Raw genomic sequence first — 18,993 nt, 5'->3', positions numbered from 1 at the left:
CGATTGAAACAACGTGTGCTGGGAACTTGACCACCATCTTGGTTGCGATTGATATTCCGAGGTGTCTCTGTAGGGACACTCCCTCGATTTGTGCATCGACGAAATATGAAACATCAGGCTCGTCTGTTTCTGTATTCGAAGGGAATTCGGTTGCTACGATCCATCGAAGTGAGTCGCGGATTTGCTAGGCGAGAGTCCACGTGTACGAATTCTGTGAGACTAGTTTGCGCTATGATTAGGACGAGGTGTTTAGCGAGTAATTAGGACCACCGATAGCCAGAAAAATAGCCAAAATTCGGCGAAAGCCACGAGCCGTGCGCTTCGAATCGAGTTGGAAGACGAAGAGGTGCAACGGTCGCCGTGGCATGAGGAGGTTCACACGCAGGCGCAAAACCCTGGCCGCATTCTCTGCGATTATGGGACGCCTTGGTAAGGGCTCGCAGAACACGACGAGGCCCATCTTCAGGGTGCAGTATCGCAAGCTCGTCGACGAGTACGCGCAGCAACAGGAACAGCTGAAGTTCATGCCAGCGTTGCCCGACTACATGTCGTATTGCTGTTGTCGATGTGGTCACACTCAGAAACTCAAAGTAAGTCTTTGCTCAACCGACTGACTCGGTATTACTACGAAGGTACTGTAACGGAGGAATCTTCCTCCGATTCTCACGTGACTCTACTAGATGAGTGGTTCTCTTGTTGCTATTCGTGGAATGTTAGGCACTGGGATGTGGTGTATTTCGAGATGAAATTTATGAAAATTATTGTCGATTTTATAGACAGAATTTAAGCCTTTCGATCAGTGCCATGTCTCTCATTAGCTATTCATAATATTTAATCGTTGTACACTTTTTGCTACTTTTATGATTTTTTTTGAAATTCTTGAAGTCTTGCATTTTATAATACTTCACTGTCATTTTTCATAAGGCAGAAATTAATTAATATGTATGAATTTGCCTAAAAAAATGCTTCTTATAATTACTCTCTAAATCTAAAGTATTTTTCTACATAAAAGAATTCAAAACTAATTTTGAATCTTTTCATTTAATCATTCGTGTCATTAAATACTGTAATTCCGTAGTGGACCATTTCTGTTTCGATTTCTATTCTAAATTATGTCTGCTTTCAAAAATTGTTTGTGAAATGTTTTACTTAAACAGTAATATAGTTCTTTATCTGTGTTAAGATACTCCTTTCATGCATATTTTTGATAGTTTCTTTTTCTACTCAGTCACTTTATTACTTTGATTTATGTAGTACACAGTGGTCTACTTGCCTCTTTATAAAGTAGTACATAATAAGAATAAAAGACTTCTCTCATAAAACAGACACGATTTACATGACTTATCTTCAAAAGCAAGACTCTTACTCTGTATAATTTTATTACCCATAAGTCACGAGATTATAGCGAGTACTACATTTGCGACCAGTAATTTCATACACATTATCCTAGTGCTTAACTTTCCAAAAGTGAATATCTACATCCATCTAGCCTTGGCCAAAAGTAACAAAAGTTTACACTATCATCTATGGTTAATTCTAGATTACGATATTATAGTAACTAATTATAGTAATATTAGTAACAAGAAGTGTATTCGATTACATGTTATAAAAACGTAGAACAGTCGAGAGGCACATTACAAATCTACTCCTTTCAGGAACATCTACCATTTTTACTACTTTTTCAAAAGATTAAATTCTTTTAACAATATATTCATTATATTACAGGTACATACATATTATGTTTATCATGATGTATATCCAGTATTTCTCATGAAAAAAATTCTCGAAGCTGAAGAAGGTTGTTTTTGCTATGTGCCTCTCAATCTATCTCTGACTTTTCATAACAGCTGCTCATATATATTTATAAAAGTGACTTAGAAAAATTTAGAGAAAGAATAATTTGAAAGAAGTTAGAAAATGAAACAAATATCCTAGGTAACTAAAACTATAGTACAAAATATTTAAAAAATTAATCATCAAACTAACCATAAAAAATATCAAAAGAACATATAGCAACAATACTCTAATGTTTACAAAAAAGATTATCGCGATGGACAGGTACATAACATTTACACATAAAAACTTGACTGACAAGTTCAGGGATTTGTCATCGGTTTTCGTGAAATCGTTCGCCAAAAGTTTGACTCGATGTCCTGTTCATTTCCATTTGCAATTAACCGCTGCGTCGCGACTGCAAGGTGCATAAAACAGCACCATCTGCACGACACTCGATTCCGTTGGGACAGTCGACAGTATCGTTCCCAATTATTCGAAGGAGGCGAAAAGAACGCAGAGGCCAGTGGTGGTAGTAGTCGACTTTCACACGAGCAGTAAACGAGAAACGAGTTGCGTCATTGAAATGATCCCTGGCTGACGCCGAGCTTATCTTTTATCTTCCCTTCTTTTCGGAGCTTCGCCAATCGCCGTGGAATGCCTTACCATATTAACTGAGCATGATTAGGTTGCGGTAATACGAGCCCAAACATGGTGCATGTGGCAGGTAGGAACTCGAGAAACTGTGTCCCTATTGTTCCCCTGGAAAGAAGCGCACTTGCCAGCGATTAGCGCTAGTATTATCCCACTTTTCCCATTATTTCGCAAATTAATAGGTAGTGCACGTGAAAGAGTAATAGAGAGTATTCATACTTGGTTCTTTAACCCTCCCATCAACGTCTGAGAAATGGATAGGCTAATTAGGTTCATTCGTCAACAGGCGTTTGTGATCCTAACACCGGTGATTTACCAGTAGGGAACTGGAATTTCGCGAAAGTGCTCGAATCTTTCATTAGTCGAGAGAAATTTTCTTACTGTAACATTTTTTGCTCTAACGAGAATGGAGCAAATTAATACGTGTTTGCAGGCACCTGTAGATTAATGGGAGACCTCTTTTCTGACTTGAGAGAGTAGAGATTTTAATAGAATTCGTTAACATGAAAAAAGAATAAAAATTCTTTATCGTCTCGGGATTCGCCAACGTATAGAGTGTAACAAATACTTTTTCATGTATTCAAGATTTGAATTTATCTTATCCTTGACAGAAACCAGGAAACTTTCTTCCACATAACACACTTATTATACTTTCACCGTCGCTCCAAACGCAGAAGGATGGTTACTTAAATCCTCCATCACGTTCTCGCGAAACCAGAGGTACCACAATCCTAATGTGACAAATCTAGGTGTAGCGATTTACCCCTAACTGAGAGAAACGCAACACAGTGCAGCAACCTGTCACTTCCCCGAGCTATTTTGTACCTGTTCGACCGGTTGACGTGTTAAATAGCTCCACAATCCTGCTAAGTCCTAAACGAACTGGTTAAGCCAAACATGGCCGCGGGAAAAGACTGTAAGAAGGCCTAGGCAATCGGCGTGGATCGCTTCGAGGGCTAACAACGATTCCTTCAGAAAAAGCTGGAATCCAAAGATTCCAAGGAAGTTGAAACGAATAAATATCTGATCCAAAGAGGGAATTCGTTACGAGGAAAAGCGTCATGTAACATACGGAGAAACAGTCTACTATCTTAGGTTGAAAAATGTCCAGTAGGGACTCATTAATTGCCTGAAACAGACAAACCTGATTGTTCCCCACGATCCTAACATTCTGAACATACCGTACAAATAATCGAGTAACTTTCGTCTCGACCATCTACTGTATTAACTGATTATTTGTAGTAAATGGGAAACACATTTTATAGTGATATAGTAGGGTACATGGTGTAGGTATAAGATGAACATTGAATAGATACTGTAACAAAGTAGTATGACTCATCTCATCCCTCAGGAATTGTACTTCATTTAGCACCTCACTTAACCCAATTTTACCTAATAACTCCAAAAATGAACATTGTTCTGGCATCTCTATTTCCCCCAAATTCTTCGACTTCTGTCAACTGGCTGTAACGATCCTCCATAGATACAGACTTCGATCCTACCTTCCCAAAGCTCATATCCCGCCACGTCGAACGACAGTAGCTGGTTTCTCGTTTCGAACGTAGAAAATGAAAAGTAGGAAATGAAGATTGACTCGGCTAGGAATAGATCGTCGTGCCCGTTGATGAAGGAGAGTGAACCTATCGTCGAAGCGCATGCAGAAGCCTTCGAACAGCCTAACCTCGGCGATATTACTGTCCAGGAGAGGCTAGAGGGAGAGAGAGAGAAAGTGAGAGAGAAAAGGGAAAGAGGGAGGGGATAAGCCGTGGGATCGGACGGGCACATTCCTCAGGTCCGTACTTATAGCTGCTCGTGGCATCGGATACCTCATGCTCGCTGCCTCCTGCCTTCTTTACCGATGGGGTGCCTGCATAATACTGATATTTCAGAAGGTCTACTTCATGCACTTTACGCTCGCCACGAGATTCGAGGAAATCCGTGATAAAATATAATTGAACGGCCCGTTCGGAGATAGGGGCAGTCAGATTGATCTACAGGGTTGTGATTCGACGATCTTCATTATACACTTGTTAGGGCTAATGGAGCGTGAGGAGAAAGTGTGGGTACTGGAGGAATGATCAATTTTTAGATGCTGTGTCATCAGGTTTATTCCTTAAACGCTTCTGATTACAGAAAGGATGACTTTATTGATGTACAGTATTTCCTTGTTACAAGCTTGTCAGTATAGTCTTTAATCGTCTAATTAGGTCTACTTCAAATTTTCGAGGTAAACAGTTTTCTTCATAGAATTAGAGATTCTTAATACTCACTCATTTTTTGTAATTTGGTGGTAAAATATTTAGAATAGCAATGCACCTAAGTCTTCTTTGCATTTGAGGTATCCTATCGTTTTCTCATAACAATTTTCTTTAAATACGCACTCTCATCTTTAATAAAACTTAAGTGAACTACCAGAAGCTATCATAAGTTGACATCGAAAACGTGTCTCTCATCATAGACTCGTCAGTGAACCATGAATCTACATTAAGAAAACACTACTGTACTATTCAACACTCATCAAAGGAGCTTCCTTGTGAACTCACTAAAAAGGAAACGATGTTCTCCAAATCTTAGTACAAGGGAACCTCTGTTCTAATCACGCGTTCAGGAACGCCCACAGAGAGTAATCCACAACACTGCGAGGACTTCCAACGATCTCAACGTGTACAGTCAATCTCAGGAGAGTTCCCATGGGTGCGCATACTGTGCATGTAAGTCGTAGTGGCAAGGGAGGAAAACGACTGGGGGAGTACAGTTGTCGTGGCACTTATCACCACTTTCCACGTAAATCGTCTTCAATCCTTTTTTTAGCCCCGCCCTTTAAAGTCGTGCCCAAGCCCCAGACGCATTTATCGCGATGCATTCGGTCTACTTCCTCCCCGTGACACTGTCTTGCGCACCGTTCCCACACTACCAACTGCTTCCAACACACTACCAAAGCACAATTTAGATAAACCGACGTGGCGGAGAGATTAAAATTAAAAGGTTAGCAGAGAAAACCGAGTACGTTAATTGCCCGCCACTTGAACTGCGACCTCAGCAGACGTAACGAAAGCAGAGCCAGAGATGGTGGAGGACCTGTCCGAAAAAGGGGAGCTTCTTATAGGAAAATGTTGGAGGGATGACGTCGGTATAATTTGTTTGTTGAGTGGTCTTATAGAATCGTGTTGGTTATACTTTTTCTCCAAGGGTCATGATGTTGAGGATAATTGTAATTACATTGAAAGGAATATAAAAGGAGTAACTGGGTACAGTGTTAACTTGCTAAGTCGCTGGGATACTACATGTGTCTCCTTGGAACTATAGTCTTGTTTCAATACAAACTGTTCATTTTTGAGGTTTCCAGGTTGAAACATTCTCAGTCTAACTTTCAAGGATAGGACAGTTTATCTGTATTCCAAGTTTCGTCAAACTTAGTGGATTTAATTGGATGAGGTTTCTTGCAAAATAAAAATAAAGTGACAAAATAATAGTAACGTAATATACACCTACTCAGATCTATTCCACTGTAGGAAATTTAGAGTCTCAAATATATTTCATTAGTATCACACAAAACTCAAATTCGCGCATAGATAGTGCCACGTGAATCGAAGACAAAATTAGCTTTTTTAATACAAGCAACAGCAGACTGAACATACTTCCTTTGTATTATAATCATTCAAGAAGTATCGTTCAGAATCGATATATGACAGAGAAGAGTACATGTACGTCTGTCCTCGACTATAGTTAACACACCATATTTAGTACTATAGGAGCATGTGCAGAATTGCCTCATGCTCGCACATTAAAAGGCGATTTTACTCCATTATTCTCGCGTATTCGTGGCAAAATTCCTGCAATTCCGACCTCATCCTACTCCGTTTCTAACGATTACGTAATGGCGATGATTCGATGAAATGTTAGTAGGTCTCCATCTCGGATCGCCACTTCACCCTGAGATTAAGCGAGAGCGATAGTAAATGAAACAGCGGTGTGTACTCTTATTCCTGTTCGCATGAGAACGTGTAATCGATTCACCGCGTACAAAGAACGATCCCTCGGTTTTCTCGTTGCCCAACGTTGTCGAGTGGGACGAGCGTTGCGGAATATACTAATAAGACGAGCGGAAATTATACGCCGCTAACAAACATCGTCGTTTCACCCTCGCATGTTTCGCAACTGCACAGACTTTGACGTCTCTAAGATATTTGCTGTTCTGTCGCTCGAGGCTTTAAGGTTAATCGAGTTCTGGTCGATTTGCAATAACATTACCTTAACTTAGAACCCTCACAAACTGCATTATCTATCAACGAGGTGATATTGAGCTAGCCACATGGCTTTCATTTTGAGAAGTCGATACTTTCAGATATTTCAGCTCTTTTCTTCTTTCGAAAATTCTACATTAGGATCTGGGTCGAAAGGGACCCAGAAATTAATTTTTCAAAATTTCGTACCATGTGTAGCATTTATTTCAGTATTGAATAATCATCACATAATAGAGAACATTTCCTTATTGTAGGAGAGAATATTCTTCATTGATGAATTCATAATCGGGGACACATGTCTAAGATCAATTTACATACTGGTAGCCTGTCATAGTCTTCTTAAGAACGCAAATGATATCATGTAACAAGCAAAACTCACTCTCTCTAGATAATTCTGAAGTATATCGACGAGTCTATAAGAAGAAACAGTATACTCGAGGACCCTTCTATCCAACTAATATCTACCTCATTTCTCAATCTCCATTTCTCGTAACAAAATATATCAATCAATCCCCAGAGCTTAAATTTCATTTCAAAAACACCCCCTCGTTACCCGAAACCTTCGCCAACTTGAACAAGTCCAAGTTCCACCTCCACCAAGGGTCCCCGCGCCAAGCAACAGAGGGTCCCTCAAGGATCACCTTGTGCCGCTTAACTGAATTTCGACGAGGTCACGTCGATGTGTCGCCACAAAAGACACTTTGAGCGACCGTCGTCAAGAGTTATTTTCCCGAGTGGAAGACACGCTCCTCGAGCATCCCCCGGGGAGTCTATTGAACGTAGACGAACCTGGACACCCTCGCCGTGTTTGACAATGGGAAACGCGGCACTGATCTCTCGCCCTTGCGTGTCCGCGGACAAAACCTCGTCGAAAGTCTTTATAAGGAGCCCCTCGGATAATGGACTTCAAATTCGATCGAGGCACACGAGGAATGGGCCACTGGAGTCGACGATCTCTGAAAGATCCAGGTGGGCTCAGGTAACTCGCCTCGTGTGCTCGCGACAATGGGTCGCGCGTATACGATACTCGTTTTCGTCCACCGCAGTCGAAACTAGGATACCTCGGGGTCCAAGAGCAAGCCAGATCGTCGCCAGGTGAGATAGACGAAGAGGTCCTTGCTTAGAGGAACGACGGGGGTGGAGGGAGGGTGTTCCAGGTCGCAGACGTTACGGAATTCCTCTCGACATCAATAGAGCATCGTGCACAAAGGGTGGGCCATTATTGTCGGGCCACTTCATAGGAGCCCCAGGTACAATATGAACTCTCGAGCCTCGGCGGAGGCATAAGTTACACCTGGTAGCTCCTCAATAACACATTACGTCCCTCGGTAAAGAACGTAGTAATGGCTTCGTCGTGGATTCGTCGTGCCACTCGAACTCTCCCGCGCCGCCTTCGCGCGTTTTGTCGGGGAGCTGAAAGCGCTCGCCTTTTTGTGGCATTTTCCAAAGCTCGGAAGCTACTCGAGGAGAGCGAGGAACCCATGAGAATGTAATTGGCAGCGCAGGTGGCCTCTACTATGTTAGGCTTCATTGGGAGTCTGTGGATGGAGTCCGTGATAAATACCGCGTCTGTTCGATTTGCGAGACACGGTTTTTCTTAGACTCGTGTGAATAGCTTGATCGATTTACTGGTAACTGTGAAGCTATGGTAGGAACTAATAGTGGCTCGTGAGAAGTCCTAAAGCATTGCCCCTAATGCTAGTACTAGAGGACGTCTCATGGGACACGTATAGTACATTGGTGTTCATATTGTGCAGACTTATTAGATTACTGTCTAGGAAATGACTGATTTCAGGAATGAGAGAAGCTACAATAGTATGCAAATTAAAACGAACAAAGTGGCTCTTTAGAATTTTTACATGTGACAAATATTAATTGAAGATCTTAATGAAAACGACCCTTGTCAATTTTTGTCTTTCTCCCAATTCTATGTCTAAAAGTCAAACTGACTCGTTTCCTTTATTTAATTCAATTTTGAAAAATTCTACTGCAGATGATGCTTCTTGTCTTGCCCGCGTCGTCACATGCAGTCGACTTAATAAATAAAACAGAACCACGAAGTTTGCGTCCGACATCGTGCGAGCCACGGTCTAGGCGTATCTTTACACACTTCGGTGGCTTTGGAAACACGAGGCGCGCGGGTAGCTTTAAAGTTTTCAGAATCTCGAGGAACGACCGTGGCTTCTGTCCACTGCGGGGATTTTCACTGCGACGTGTGTGTTTCTCTGTGAGGTTTGTATGTTTAAATGCAGCATACACAGCCCCTCTGTGTGCACAACGCGCCGCTACGTTTATCCACTTTACTTCTTTCAAGTGAAGAACACTTTCCGGTATTGTCTTACAGCCTGTTCCGACTAGGGGAAGTAGTGTCCCTCGTCGACGCTTCTGTCGTATGATTCTCTTCTATAGGAGTCGCTTATTAAAATAATATCTCGATTCTTTTATCAGCTGTCGTATAAAACTGTGGATAGTTTCTTTGGAGAATTTCATTAGAACATATCTTGTATCGTGTTGGATGACTAACCTTAGTCTTGAATCGCATACGACAAACACGATAAGATATTTCGTACAAAATTATTTGGAGTGCAGAGTTCTGAGTCATAAAGAATAACTACGATAGGAAATTATAGACAAAACAACTGACGTCACTACTTGTACATATTTTCTAATCAGAGTCCAACTCATAGTGACTAAACCAAGGGTTAAAGTCCTCATCTCCCCAGCTAAGTTATTAATATACAAGGACTTGGAAAATTGTAAGACGAGGATTTTGGTATTCAGAGCTTCTCTCAGCTACACGTTTTCTTATTCGTCATTTTCAACTGTTGGTACTCGTTGAAATACATTATTAAATTTAAGTGTAAACTTGTGTACTTTAATATTTACGGGTATACAACAACTGAATGTAAAGTTAGTTAAATATTTAAAAGCTTCGAATATTTGGAAGCCAAAAATTTCTACATGGACCTGAAAGCCTGAAATTTCAAGATTGGTACATTTAAGAAATTCATAAATTGCATTTTAAATATTCGACAGCTTGAAACATTGGAAGCTAGAGCAATTTAAAACTGTAATATTGGAGGTTCTTGAGTGTCCCCATATTGGTACGCTAAGGGTCAAACGTTCCCCTCAGTTCCCTTTCCTGTTTTAACATTGTTCGATTCACCCCACGTCGATTCTCGCTTTAGCCTCACGATGCCCTCTCACGCGCGCAAGTCAGAACGTTTTTCCTGGCTTTCTCGCCGTTTCGCCACGTTCCTTTCTCACCCTACATAAAATTTATACGGCGTACGCACACTCCCTTTGACAACGCCACACACCGAGTGCGTGTTCCCTCTCCTTGCTCGCAGAACGCACCATTAACGCTTATCCACTTTGCTCGAGCACACTTCCGGTTTTGTCTCGCGGTTTCTCTCCACCACGGGTAATAACAATTATTCATAGTGACATTCACGGCCACACACAGTTTCTCCTTTTCTCCCTGTTGCAAGTGTACGCACCGTGGCAATTCTTTTCCTTTTTCCGCGGCATAATCAAATTGACACTGGGAAAATTCTTAATTACGCTCACGCTAGCCTCTCCTTTCCAGTGTGCGTTTAATGAATCTCACTGTTGCGCAGACTCGCTCGAACGGTCATCCCTGAAGCAAAGAGAGAATATAGAACATTGGGGGACAAGCCCTGTTGTGACAGGCGCCACATTTCACCTATCAGAAACACTCGAAAACTACATCCTCTATTGGCACTATATTTTATTTCCAGCTAAATTGAAGGATCACTAATTTTGAGTCCAGAAGTTGTCGTTCTGTTAGCAGAAGTATACTTAAACTCATTTTAATGGGTAGATTTAATGATACATTTAATGAGTACCTTTTCGTCTCTAAATTGAATTTTTACGAAGATGTTTCTCCAAATTTAGACTTCTCTCCGGAACTTGATAAATTTTTTCCAGAACTTATTTTGCAGTAGATTGCAAGTCTGAAGCCTCCTCTTGCCAACGAGATATTAAAAATTGACCTACAATTTTTTTTACCGATTTATCACACTTTCAGCGAGAAGTGTGACTCTGGGACCAGAATAACACATTGATTCAAAGATAAAAAATAGTGTCGATTTTTGAACTGCTACAACTTTACGAAAAAAAATCGTATAGCAGCGAGTCTGGACTCATTGTACAGGGTAAAGACTCTACTTTCTCATCTCTGAATTGAATTGCTCTGAAAATACTGTTCTACTAGGACACAGGACGAAAAAGTAAAAATAGATTTTTCCCTAAAGATTTGTCTAAAAGTGGAGTTTCAGAACCTGAAAACTACAATATGTATCTAGAAGAGCCTGATGCAGCTCACAAACTACGGCTACAGCCATCGCTGATATAGAAACATCTACTCTCCAAGAAGTCTCGCTCCATTAAATAATCGGTGTCAACTAGCATGGCGACGTTGAGGAAAGAAGAATCCATGAAACGGTTCTTAATCTAATCTCGTCGTCATCTACGACGTAGTGTATCGTCGTTCTGCCGAGAAAAACGACCACGAGTGGAGAAAGGTGGACACGGAGAAGACACGTTCCGTTCAGTCCAGTATGTACACCTGATCGTACGTTACATAAGGAAACGCCATCTTGCACATTGGATCTCGATTGGATGCGCCAGCAGTTCGGTCCAGACGGGGTTTTCTGAAAAGAATCTGCAATCGGAGGGACCGTATCGTGCATCGGCCGCATTCAACATCGACTTTCCTACGGGCACTGAAATAATCTATCATGATAACTCCAGCCTTTCCACGATGCCTCGGCAAAACTTTCAATGTATCAAATTCTCGACGAGCCGCCGAGCGAAGTCTTCATTTATTCAGTAAATTACTTGCATTCGTGATTGGGTGTGAACGTGTGGGGAAAAGGATCGAGAGAAACGAAATCGTTTTTGATAGATACTTTTATTGAAAAAAATATCACAAGTGACATACATTTTTTGAACATGTATGGGTCTATCATTTTTCATGTTATTGATCTATATTGATTAATCTTATAACAGTTAAGTCTCTATCCACGTTTAATATGGGGACTTTTTTATCATTCTTTTCTTCCTGAATATTAAATTTTGAGTAAAAGATCTTCACACTTTTGCAAAGAGTAATCCCATACTTTTATCCAAGAGTGTACACTGTTTCGACGCAAAAGGTAGTTCGCTCGTACTAGAGTTACAGGGAAATTTTTTTCATAAATATCCCTCGATCCAGAGAGTCCAGTTTCACCCCTTTAGAACGTGTCCATCACTTTGCACACATCATACACTGAAGGACCCTCGTTCCCGAGGTAACCAGTCCTGCTCGAGCTCTCATCGAAGCCCTCAGCTTCTTCGAGCTATATTCGACTACCGATTATTTCCAGCGAAACGATAAGGCAAGGGTTGTCGACTATCGAAAGCCGTGCACACTTAGCCAAAGGCATGCACAGTGGATCGTTCCCTGATAATCCTCGTAACTTAACCCTCGTGATCAACAACAGAGGCTGGCATTTGTCTCTCAAGATTATCGTCGGCTCTCTATTACAGGATCCGGTATTAATAGCGAGCAGAGATAGCGCAGGGTTATTGGTAGTTAATGCCTGCAGTAATTTATCGATAGGAAATCCTTAAGCACAGACTCCCATCGGAGTGGCCGTAGTTTGGTTCCTTCGCGGGAGATAAACGCTCGCCTTTTATTGTTCCCTGCGCGGGCCACCTCGTCTCGAAAAGTTTTATTGTCTCGTCACCGATGGAGGAAGATGATCGTGTTCATAAATCAGTTCAGAGTTAGGTGCACAGGATATGGAGCACGTAGTGGAGTATAAAAGATATAGAGCAGTGGGAATCGTGACCTTGTTGCAAGTACTAGTTCCTTTGGAGGAGTCACTGGTCAGTCAAGACGGATGCACACGAGCGATACTTTGATGCAGGATCTCGTTGCGATCATATGTCTCTCTTCGCTGTTTGTAATTGGGAAAACAACGAAATATTGCAAGGAAATCGTGCATTGTAGCAAGAAGAATAATTCTCAATTTTTCAGTCTGTAGCTTCTAGCTTGACGTCTGGATTTACGATTAAATTTCATTTCTTTTAATTTAGGTTGCTATTTAGGAATAGTTACGCAATCGTTGTTTCGTGAGTTAGATAGGAATCTCAGTTGACGCGTTAAACTGTGATTTTTTAGGGTTTTATGGTTCCTTAGTAATGAATATTCTTGAGGATTTAAGATGGTAGAAGCCTCTTGAGGCGCTGATTAAATATTTGTTCTACTTCGGCTGTGATTTTTCCTCCATGTTCGGTGTCGAAACATTCTACTCATATGAAATACGAGCGGGTATATTTTCTCAGGAGAAAGTTAGATGTCACTCGACTGAATGGTAAAACGAACTGAAGTAATTAAAAATCGATGTCGGATGCTTGTGATGGAATCTTCATCTCCTGTATCAGCATGTAGCTCGAGAGTACATTGTCCTATGTCTCTGCTCGAAAGTTTCTTTTATCTGTACAATGGAAACTCATACTTGTATGCTGTGACCAACTTCAGAGTTCCAATCCAAAATTAGCAATTAAGAAACTTCCAAATGCATAAGTATAACTATTATTAAAATTTGAAATTACTAAAAGATTACTATTTTCAATATCATAACGAAAGAAAATCTTCTATTATAACGTACCAATATTTTCAATCTTTATTGCCACATTGAAATACACTATTACATTTTGTGCTTCATCTTTGCATAGAGAGGATAGCCAAAAGAATCAACACTATTAAAAGACGACAGCATCTCCCAGTTTTCCTAGACACTGTTTATCACAGTCTTTAGTGGAATTTCATAGTGTTGTATTATTTTGAGCAACATGGAAAGCCTAAGGGCACTCTAGAGCACATATTCACAGGACAATGGGCCTACCTTGGCTCTTTTTAGTAGCTTCAGGCCGTAACGGCGACTCGGGGAACAATGGGCCGCCGTCGAAACACAAACCACAGTTTCATTAGTACTCATAACTGACGAAATTAAGCCACCCTCGTACCATACCTTCACCCGACGTCTCGAATCACGAGTTAATTAAATCTAGCCGAAAACGTTTCGTCTAGAATACCAGGTTTTCGAGCTCTCGGTCTCCACCTCTTCGAAACAGAAAAGTGTGTGATCCCGAAAATGAAATTGCTTTTTGAAGTGGAAACTTTCTGGTAAAATTGAACAGTACCCTTTATATTTAGTCTTCAATTCAATTATTTATGGTACAGTACAAGCTTTCCGGAGATTGAACTTTGTTAAAGTAGAGGGGGGTAGAGACAGATGGTTTTCAAAGTGAAACACAGAGACATCACTTTACGCGCTAGTGAATCTTTAATGGGGTATTAATACTTTGAATGAGGTAGTTCGAATAATTTTCATGTACGGAAATCCTGCAACCCTATTAGCTGGATCCACCGACAACCATAAGCTTATTATGGACGGTTCGATCACTTGAACGTTTATGGACGTTAATAATATTGAAAGGGTCAGCAATCTATAGAGAAAATAGATTTATTTTAAATATAAAATATTACTCTCACAACTTTCATTTTTATCTAAAAAACCTTATTCTTCAATTAGTCTTCCTTATTTATATATTCCTAGAGTTTAATCATATCTTGGGGAAAAATACATGTATCTTTTTCTAGAGAACCTCTTTTAAGAATATTAACTATATTGAAAAACGTCATCTACAATCTATTAAAACATCTCTTGTTAAGTTTTAGACAATGGCAGACAAATTAAAAAATGTTCCACTTAGAATACTTCAGTGTTCAATTTAATCCCTCAAGCTCAAACCAAAGGGAGCCAAAAGCCTCACGTTGCATGTTCCCCAAGAAATATACAAAGAAGCGCAACGCCCCAGCTTCCACGTCACGAACCTCTAAAATGTGATGGAAGAAACGAACCTCAGACTCCATCGCAATCCAGGTCGAGCAATTTTCCAAAAAGCATCGGCCCCATCGCCTGGTCCGACGCAACTGGAAACTTGATCAATCAGAAGCGTGACTGGACTTGCTGGCGTGTGCAAGCGACTCTGCTGGTGGCAGTAACACGACCGAGCTGTAGGGGCACATCGGAGGATGATGAGAAACAGGTGAACCGTCCAGTTTGTGAAGGAACCAGTCAGAGGAAAATCAGTCTGGTGTCTCGGCAGGGTTCATACGATCAGCACACGGAAGATCGAGCTGGTGTTAATTGCTGATCAAAGCGCCCCAGCCTGAACCCAGCGCCTCGTTTCTCTGTGAGACCGATCCTCTGCAGGATGTATCCTCTGATTTTCCACGGGTTTTACGTTACATCGAGCAAAGCGATAATGGTCAAACGTTTCCACCACCTTGCGTCCGCGTTAACTGGAGCTTGCTGGTCAATGCGAGCTCGCGCTGGGTTCTTTGGCCGAGTTGCATCGGTAATTTGAAAATAGGGTTTAGAGGTATCTGGACTTCGTTTAGGGATGGTGGAAGTAGGCTTGTTTGGTGGAACCTTCACTCCCTGTTCCACTGTACACGTTTAGTGTATTTGAGTAGGTTGTACGCTCGGGATATTGCGGGGACTGAGGTTCATTAGCACAGTAGGGGAGAGAATAGGAGGATGAGATGCTTATTTTGCTTTGCCTGAGAGCCCCAGGATGGATATAAAAGAATGACAGTTTTAGCAGAAGGTATAAGTGTATATGTAGAATTGTGGACCTTGTGGAACTTTTGAATCTTGTATTCAGGATTAAGACTGCAACAGAGAAGTCTGTCAGTAGAGTACTCATGAAAGATTCAAATCTACTTGGCCAATTATATTAACTTCGATTATATTTAAAAATATTGCCAACATTTCTTAAATTATCCATAAATGTTGTAAACTTATCTCTTCTAGGTTCGTCTCTGTGATAAAGGTACTGCTTTTCCTTTTCTAAGTATTCGTGAATTGTTCGAAACTATTCATTTGAACCTACTTACAGTTTCTTTCGTTCCATTCTTAATTAACACCTCTATGTTACAGACAGAAAGCAAAAGAAAGTTTAAGTTCTCTGGGAAAGATCTTTCCATGTGAATGAATTTGAAGTGACTTAATTCTCTAACTTCGAACCTCTTGCAATGACAGTTCCCACGCTTCGCTTGACCGAAGCGGATTTCACAGTGACAATAAATAATGCGGCTTGCGGTCAGTAACCACTGTTCTACGGAATTGAAGCGATTCCTCGATCATCCAGGAAATTTAATTATCTAAGCTACTCGGTTCGTTGTTTCGAATGGTCAACACGAATCGTTAACACTGACTTATTCTGGCCAGAGTAACAACGTTGAGAAAGAAGCTGTACTCCCTTCTGAGAAAGCAGGTGCAAATCTTCCCTCGTTTCCCCAAATCTGGTGCACACATAAAGGTCTGTGGTAGACTCTTCGGATGCTCCCGAATGTATCTCTCAAAAGACAGGTGCGGGATAACGTGATTGATTTTCCTGACAATCCTAGAGGGCTTCGTATCTTGCCTGATTGTCCAGAAGATGTTGCGTGAGATGACAGGTGTTACTATACTGTCTAATCACGGTTTACGTTTCACTAGGGTGCCATTAGTGTTCAGTCGGTTCTGAAGCAGCAGGAAACGTCGAATCGATATCGAGTTCGCAAAACAACAGAATCATTGTCAGAGACTTGTTCCTGAAGTCGTGTGATTGATTAGACATTCTCCTGAGATACTCTACGTGTACATTTATGGTCATTATGTAATCTGTTTGCTATGTAGCTTCTTGTCTGGTACAGTTATAAGTTATGATTTAATTGACTGCGTAACTTGTAGGATTCAATACACATACTTTTGAGATAATTTATATTATTGATATAATGTCGATTAAGTATTTTAATTAAGTACTTATCAAATGCGCAAACATTAAACATGAGAAGTGTAAATACATAAAAGGATTCAAGGAGAATAACTTCAATATTGGGAAGCTTGAGAAATTGAAGATTTATTATTTTAAATGTTTGAAACTTTGAGGATCTAGAAATTTGAAAATTTGAAAGTTTTGAATATTTAAAAGTTTCAGAGTTTAGGATTGGAACACTAGAGCAATTAAAAGCTTGCATTTCAAATATTTGAAAATTTGAAAATTTAAAAAATTAAAATGTTTGAATATTAGAAAATTCAAAAATTCTAGATTAGAACAGTTAAGGAATTAAGGACTAATTTTATACCACCCCTGCTACATACTCAGCGTCCATTCCAAGACCTCTTTCTTATCTACATAACACTTGTATCCATAGACCCCTTCGTGGAACCACCATCGTTTCAACCCGAGTTAGGTGATATCCCATTAACATGAGACTCTTCCCACTATTATAATTCCTCGAACTGGTTAAAAAAAAATTAAATCGAACGGCATTAGCCACTTTCGATAAACCAGCTATCTACTGCCATTTAGGATAACCAGGACCTATAGCCACCGCGTATCGTGACACGAAAACAGGAATGAATTCCATTCCCACAATATTCGCGAAAATTCGCCAGTGGTCACGCGTGTAATCGAGGGGCCACGACGAATTGATACACAATTTCGCGTGGACGTCCTGGGCGTAAAGATGGGGGAAACGAGGATCGAAGTGGACCGAAAGGACGGCGGGCTGCCGTGGCTTTGCCCCGGCGTGACGGGCCACATTCCACGCATTCCACGCGGTCACGGCCATATCTCCCATTCCTCTAGATTTCCCGTCCCACCAGCGAGTCCTACCATCGGGTACCATCGCCACCGTCGACACCATCCTCCCAGCGCCACCGCTGCCTTTCGCTTCGTGCTCCTCCGGTTCTCTAACCTGATCCTTTCAATTCTGTACACCGTAATAAAATTGTAATTCGTTCGATCGTCATACTGATTGCATAGATATTGGTACTTTGAATGTCGACCAGAATTGGCTGGAAACGTTCCTTTCAGAGTTTAATACTGAAGGAAGTACTGTTAGAAGCAGATGAGTTTTAACTTGTACAGTATTACGATAGGAATGGAATGCTTTTCAGTTCTGCCATGAAGGATTCTTGTGTGCGAGGAGTTTCTGAAATCTTAGTGTAAGTGGAAAGGAAGTGATTCGATTGATAATGTGGAATAAAATTTGTTCGTACGTGATACGATACTAGAAGATCTCGATTCTTACAACAGATAGCAAGATCTTGAAGTAGAGAATGACCAAAATAACGAAACTCCCATAAATTCTGGAGCTTCCACAGCTTCGACCAGCAGATTTCCAAAAGACCTGCTTCCATTAAATCCCAGAACATCGCTAGGGAAGAAGACTAACGACCCGCAGATTCACACGGACCGACAAAAACGTTCCAGCAATGGCATACGTTGGCCAGCGATTAGTCAAAGGATGCCGGATCTAAGAACGTTGAAGAGGGTCAGTGGCTGGGTCGAAGTCAACGTCCAGAAGGAAGGAGGGGCGAAATAAAGCGAAGGATGATTTCATCGCGGTCGAATTCGGAGCAGAGAGCCGAGGTCCCTTTTCTTCCACGGGGCGGGAATCCCAGGATCGTATTTTCGTTCTTGCACCGCCTACGCAGAAGAGGATAAATTTCTCTCGATGACACGATCGACCGACGCGGACCATAGTTGATGTATGGTGCCGAAAACCTGCTCCTTTCTTTCACGTTTTCCTCTCGAGGCAGATCTGGCTCGAATAGCTGACCTTTCGAAAAACCGTCGATCGTGCCAGGTGACCGCGATTGGGGCTAATCGAAAGAGACTCGCCGAGATAAATCGACCTGGAACTTATTCCCACGCCGACGATTCACGGTATATAGTTCTCCCATGACGATTCCCTTTCCTTCAGTACTGAGCTGACTTGGAAGGGTACTCAGCATTCGCTATTTCTTGGAGCCTAGACAATCTTAGAATCAAGAAACTGATGTGTGTTTGGTGGAAAGATTGTTAGAAAATTTCTTAGGTCACTTTTAGAAAATGAGTGTTAACTCTAGGCTAGACCAAGACCACCTGTGTTTTTTAAAAATTGACAACTTTTAGAGTATTCACTATATTTGAATGGTACTAGCTCTAAAAGTTATTATGCTTTAGAATATTCACAATTTGTTATTATCAACTTTTGATGATTCACAGTATTATAGTATTGACTCTCAGCTAATGGGGTTTAGACCATTCGCTTATTTCAAAAATTGTCAAGCTCTAAGATAATTCAGAATATTTTAGTGCGGACACTTAGTGGAATTTAGACTTAAAACACGCAACAAATTAAAATCAACGGAAGTAAGCTCAAATCGGAACCCTGTTAGAACAACTCGGTATAAATCCCAAAGCCACA

At 41.0% G+C, this 18,993-nt stretch overlaps 1 protein-coding gene across 2 annotated transcripts in view; it reads left to right on the top strand.

The window, feature by feature from the left end:
• Positions 1 to 365: 365 nt before the first annotated feature.
• The window catches only part of LOC143182156 (EGFR adapter protein), a 47,202-nt gene continuing 28,574 nt past the window's right edge, over positions 366 to 18,993 (top strand). For both annotated transcript variants that reach the window (XM_076382978.1, XM_076382977.1), the window contains exon 1: positions 366 to 590. In XM_076382978.1, the coding sequence (XP_076239093.1) occupies positions 366 to 590 (225 nt within the window). The remainder of the gene's footprint in view (positions 591 to 18,993) is intronic.

The sequence above is a fragment of the Calliopsis andreniformis genome, chromosome 8 (assembly GCF_051401765.1).
Source record: "Calliopsis andreniformis isolate RMS-2024a chromosome 8, iyCalAndr_principal, whole genome shotgun sequence".
Taxonomy (NCBI): Eukaryota; Metazoa; Arthropoda; class Insecta; order Hymenoptera; family Andrenidae; genus Calliopsis; species Calliopsis andreniformis.
This window is presented reverse-complemented; position numbering and strand designations above follow the sequence as displayed.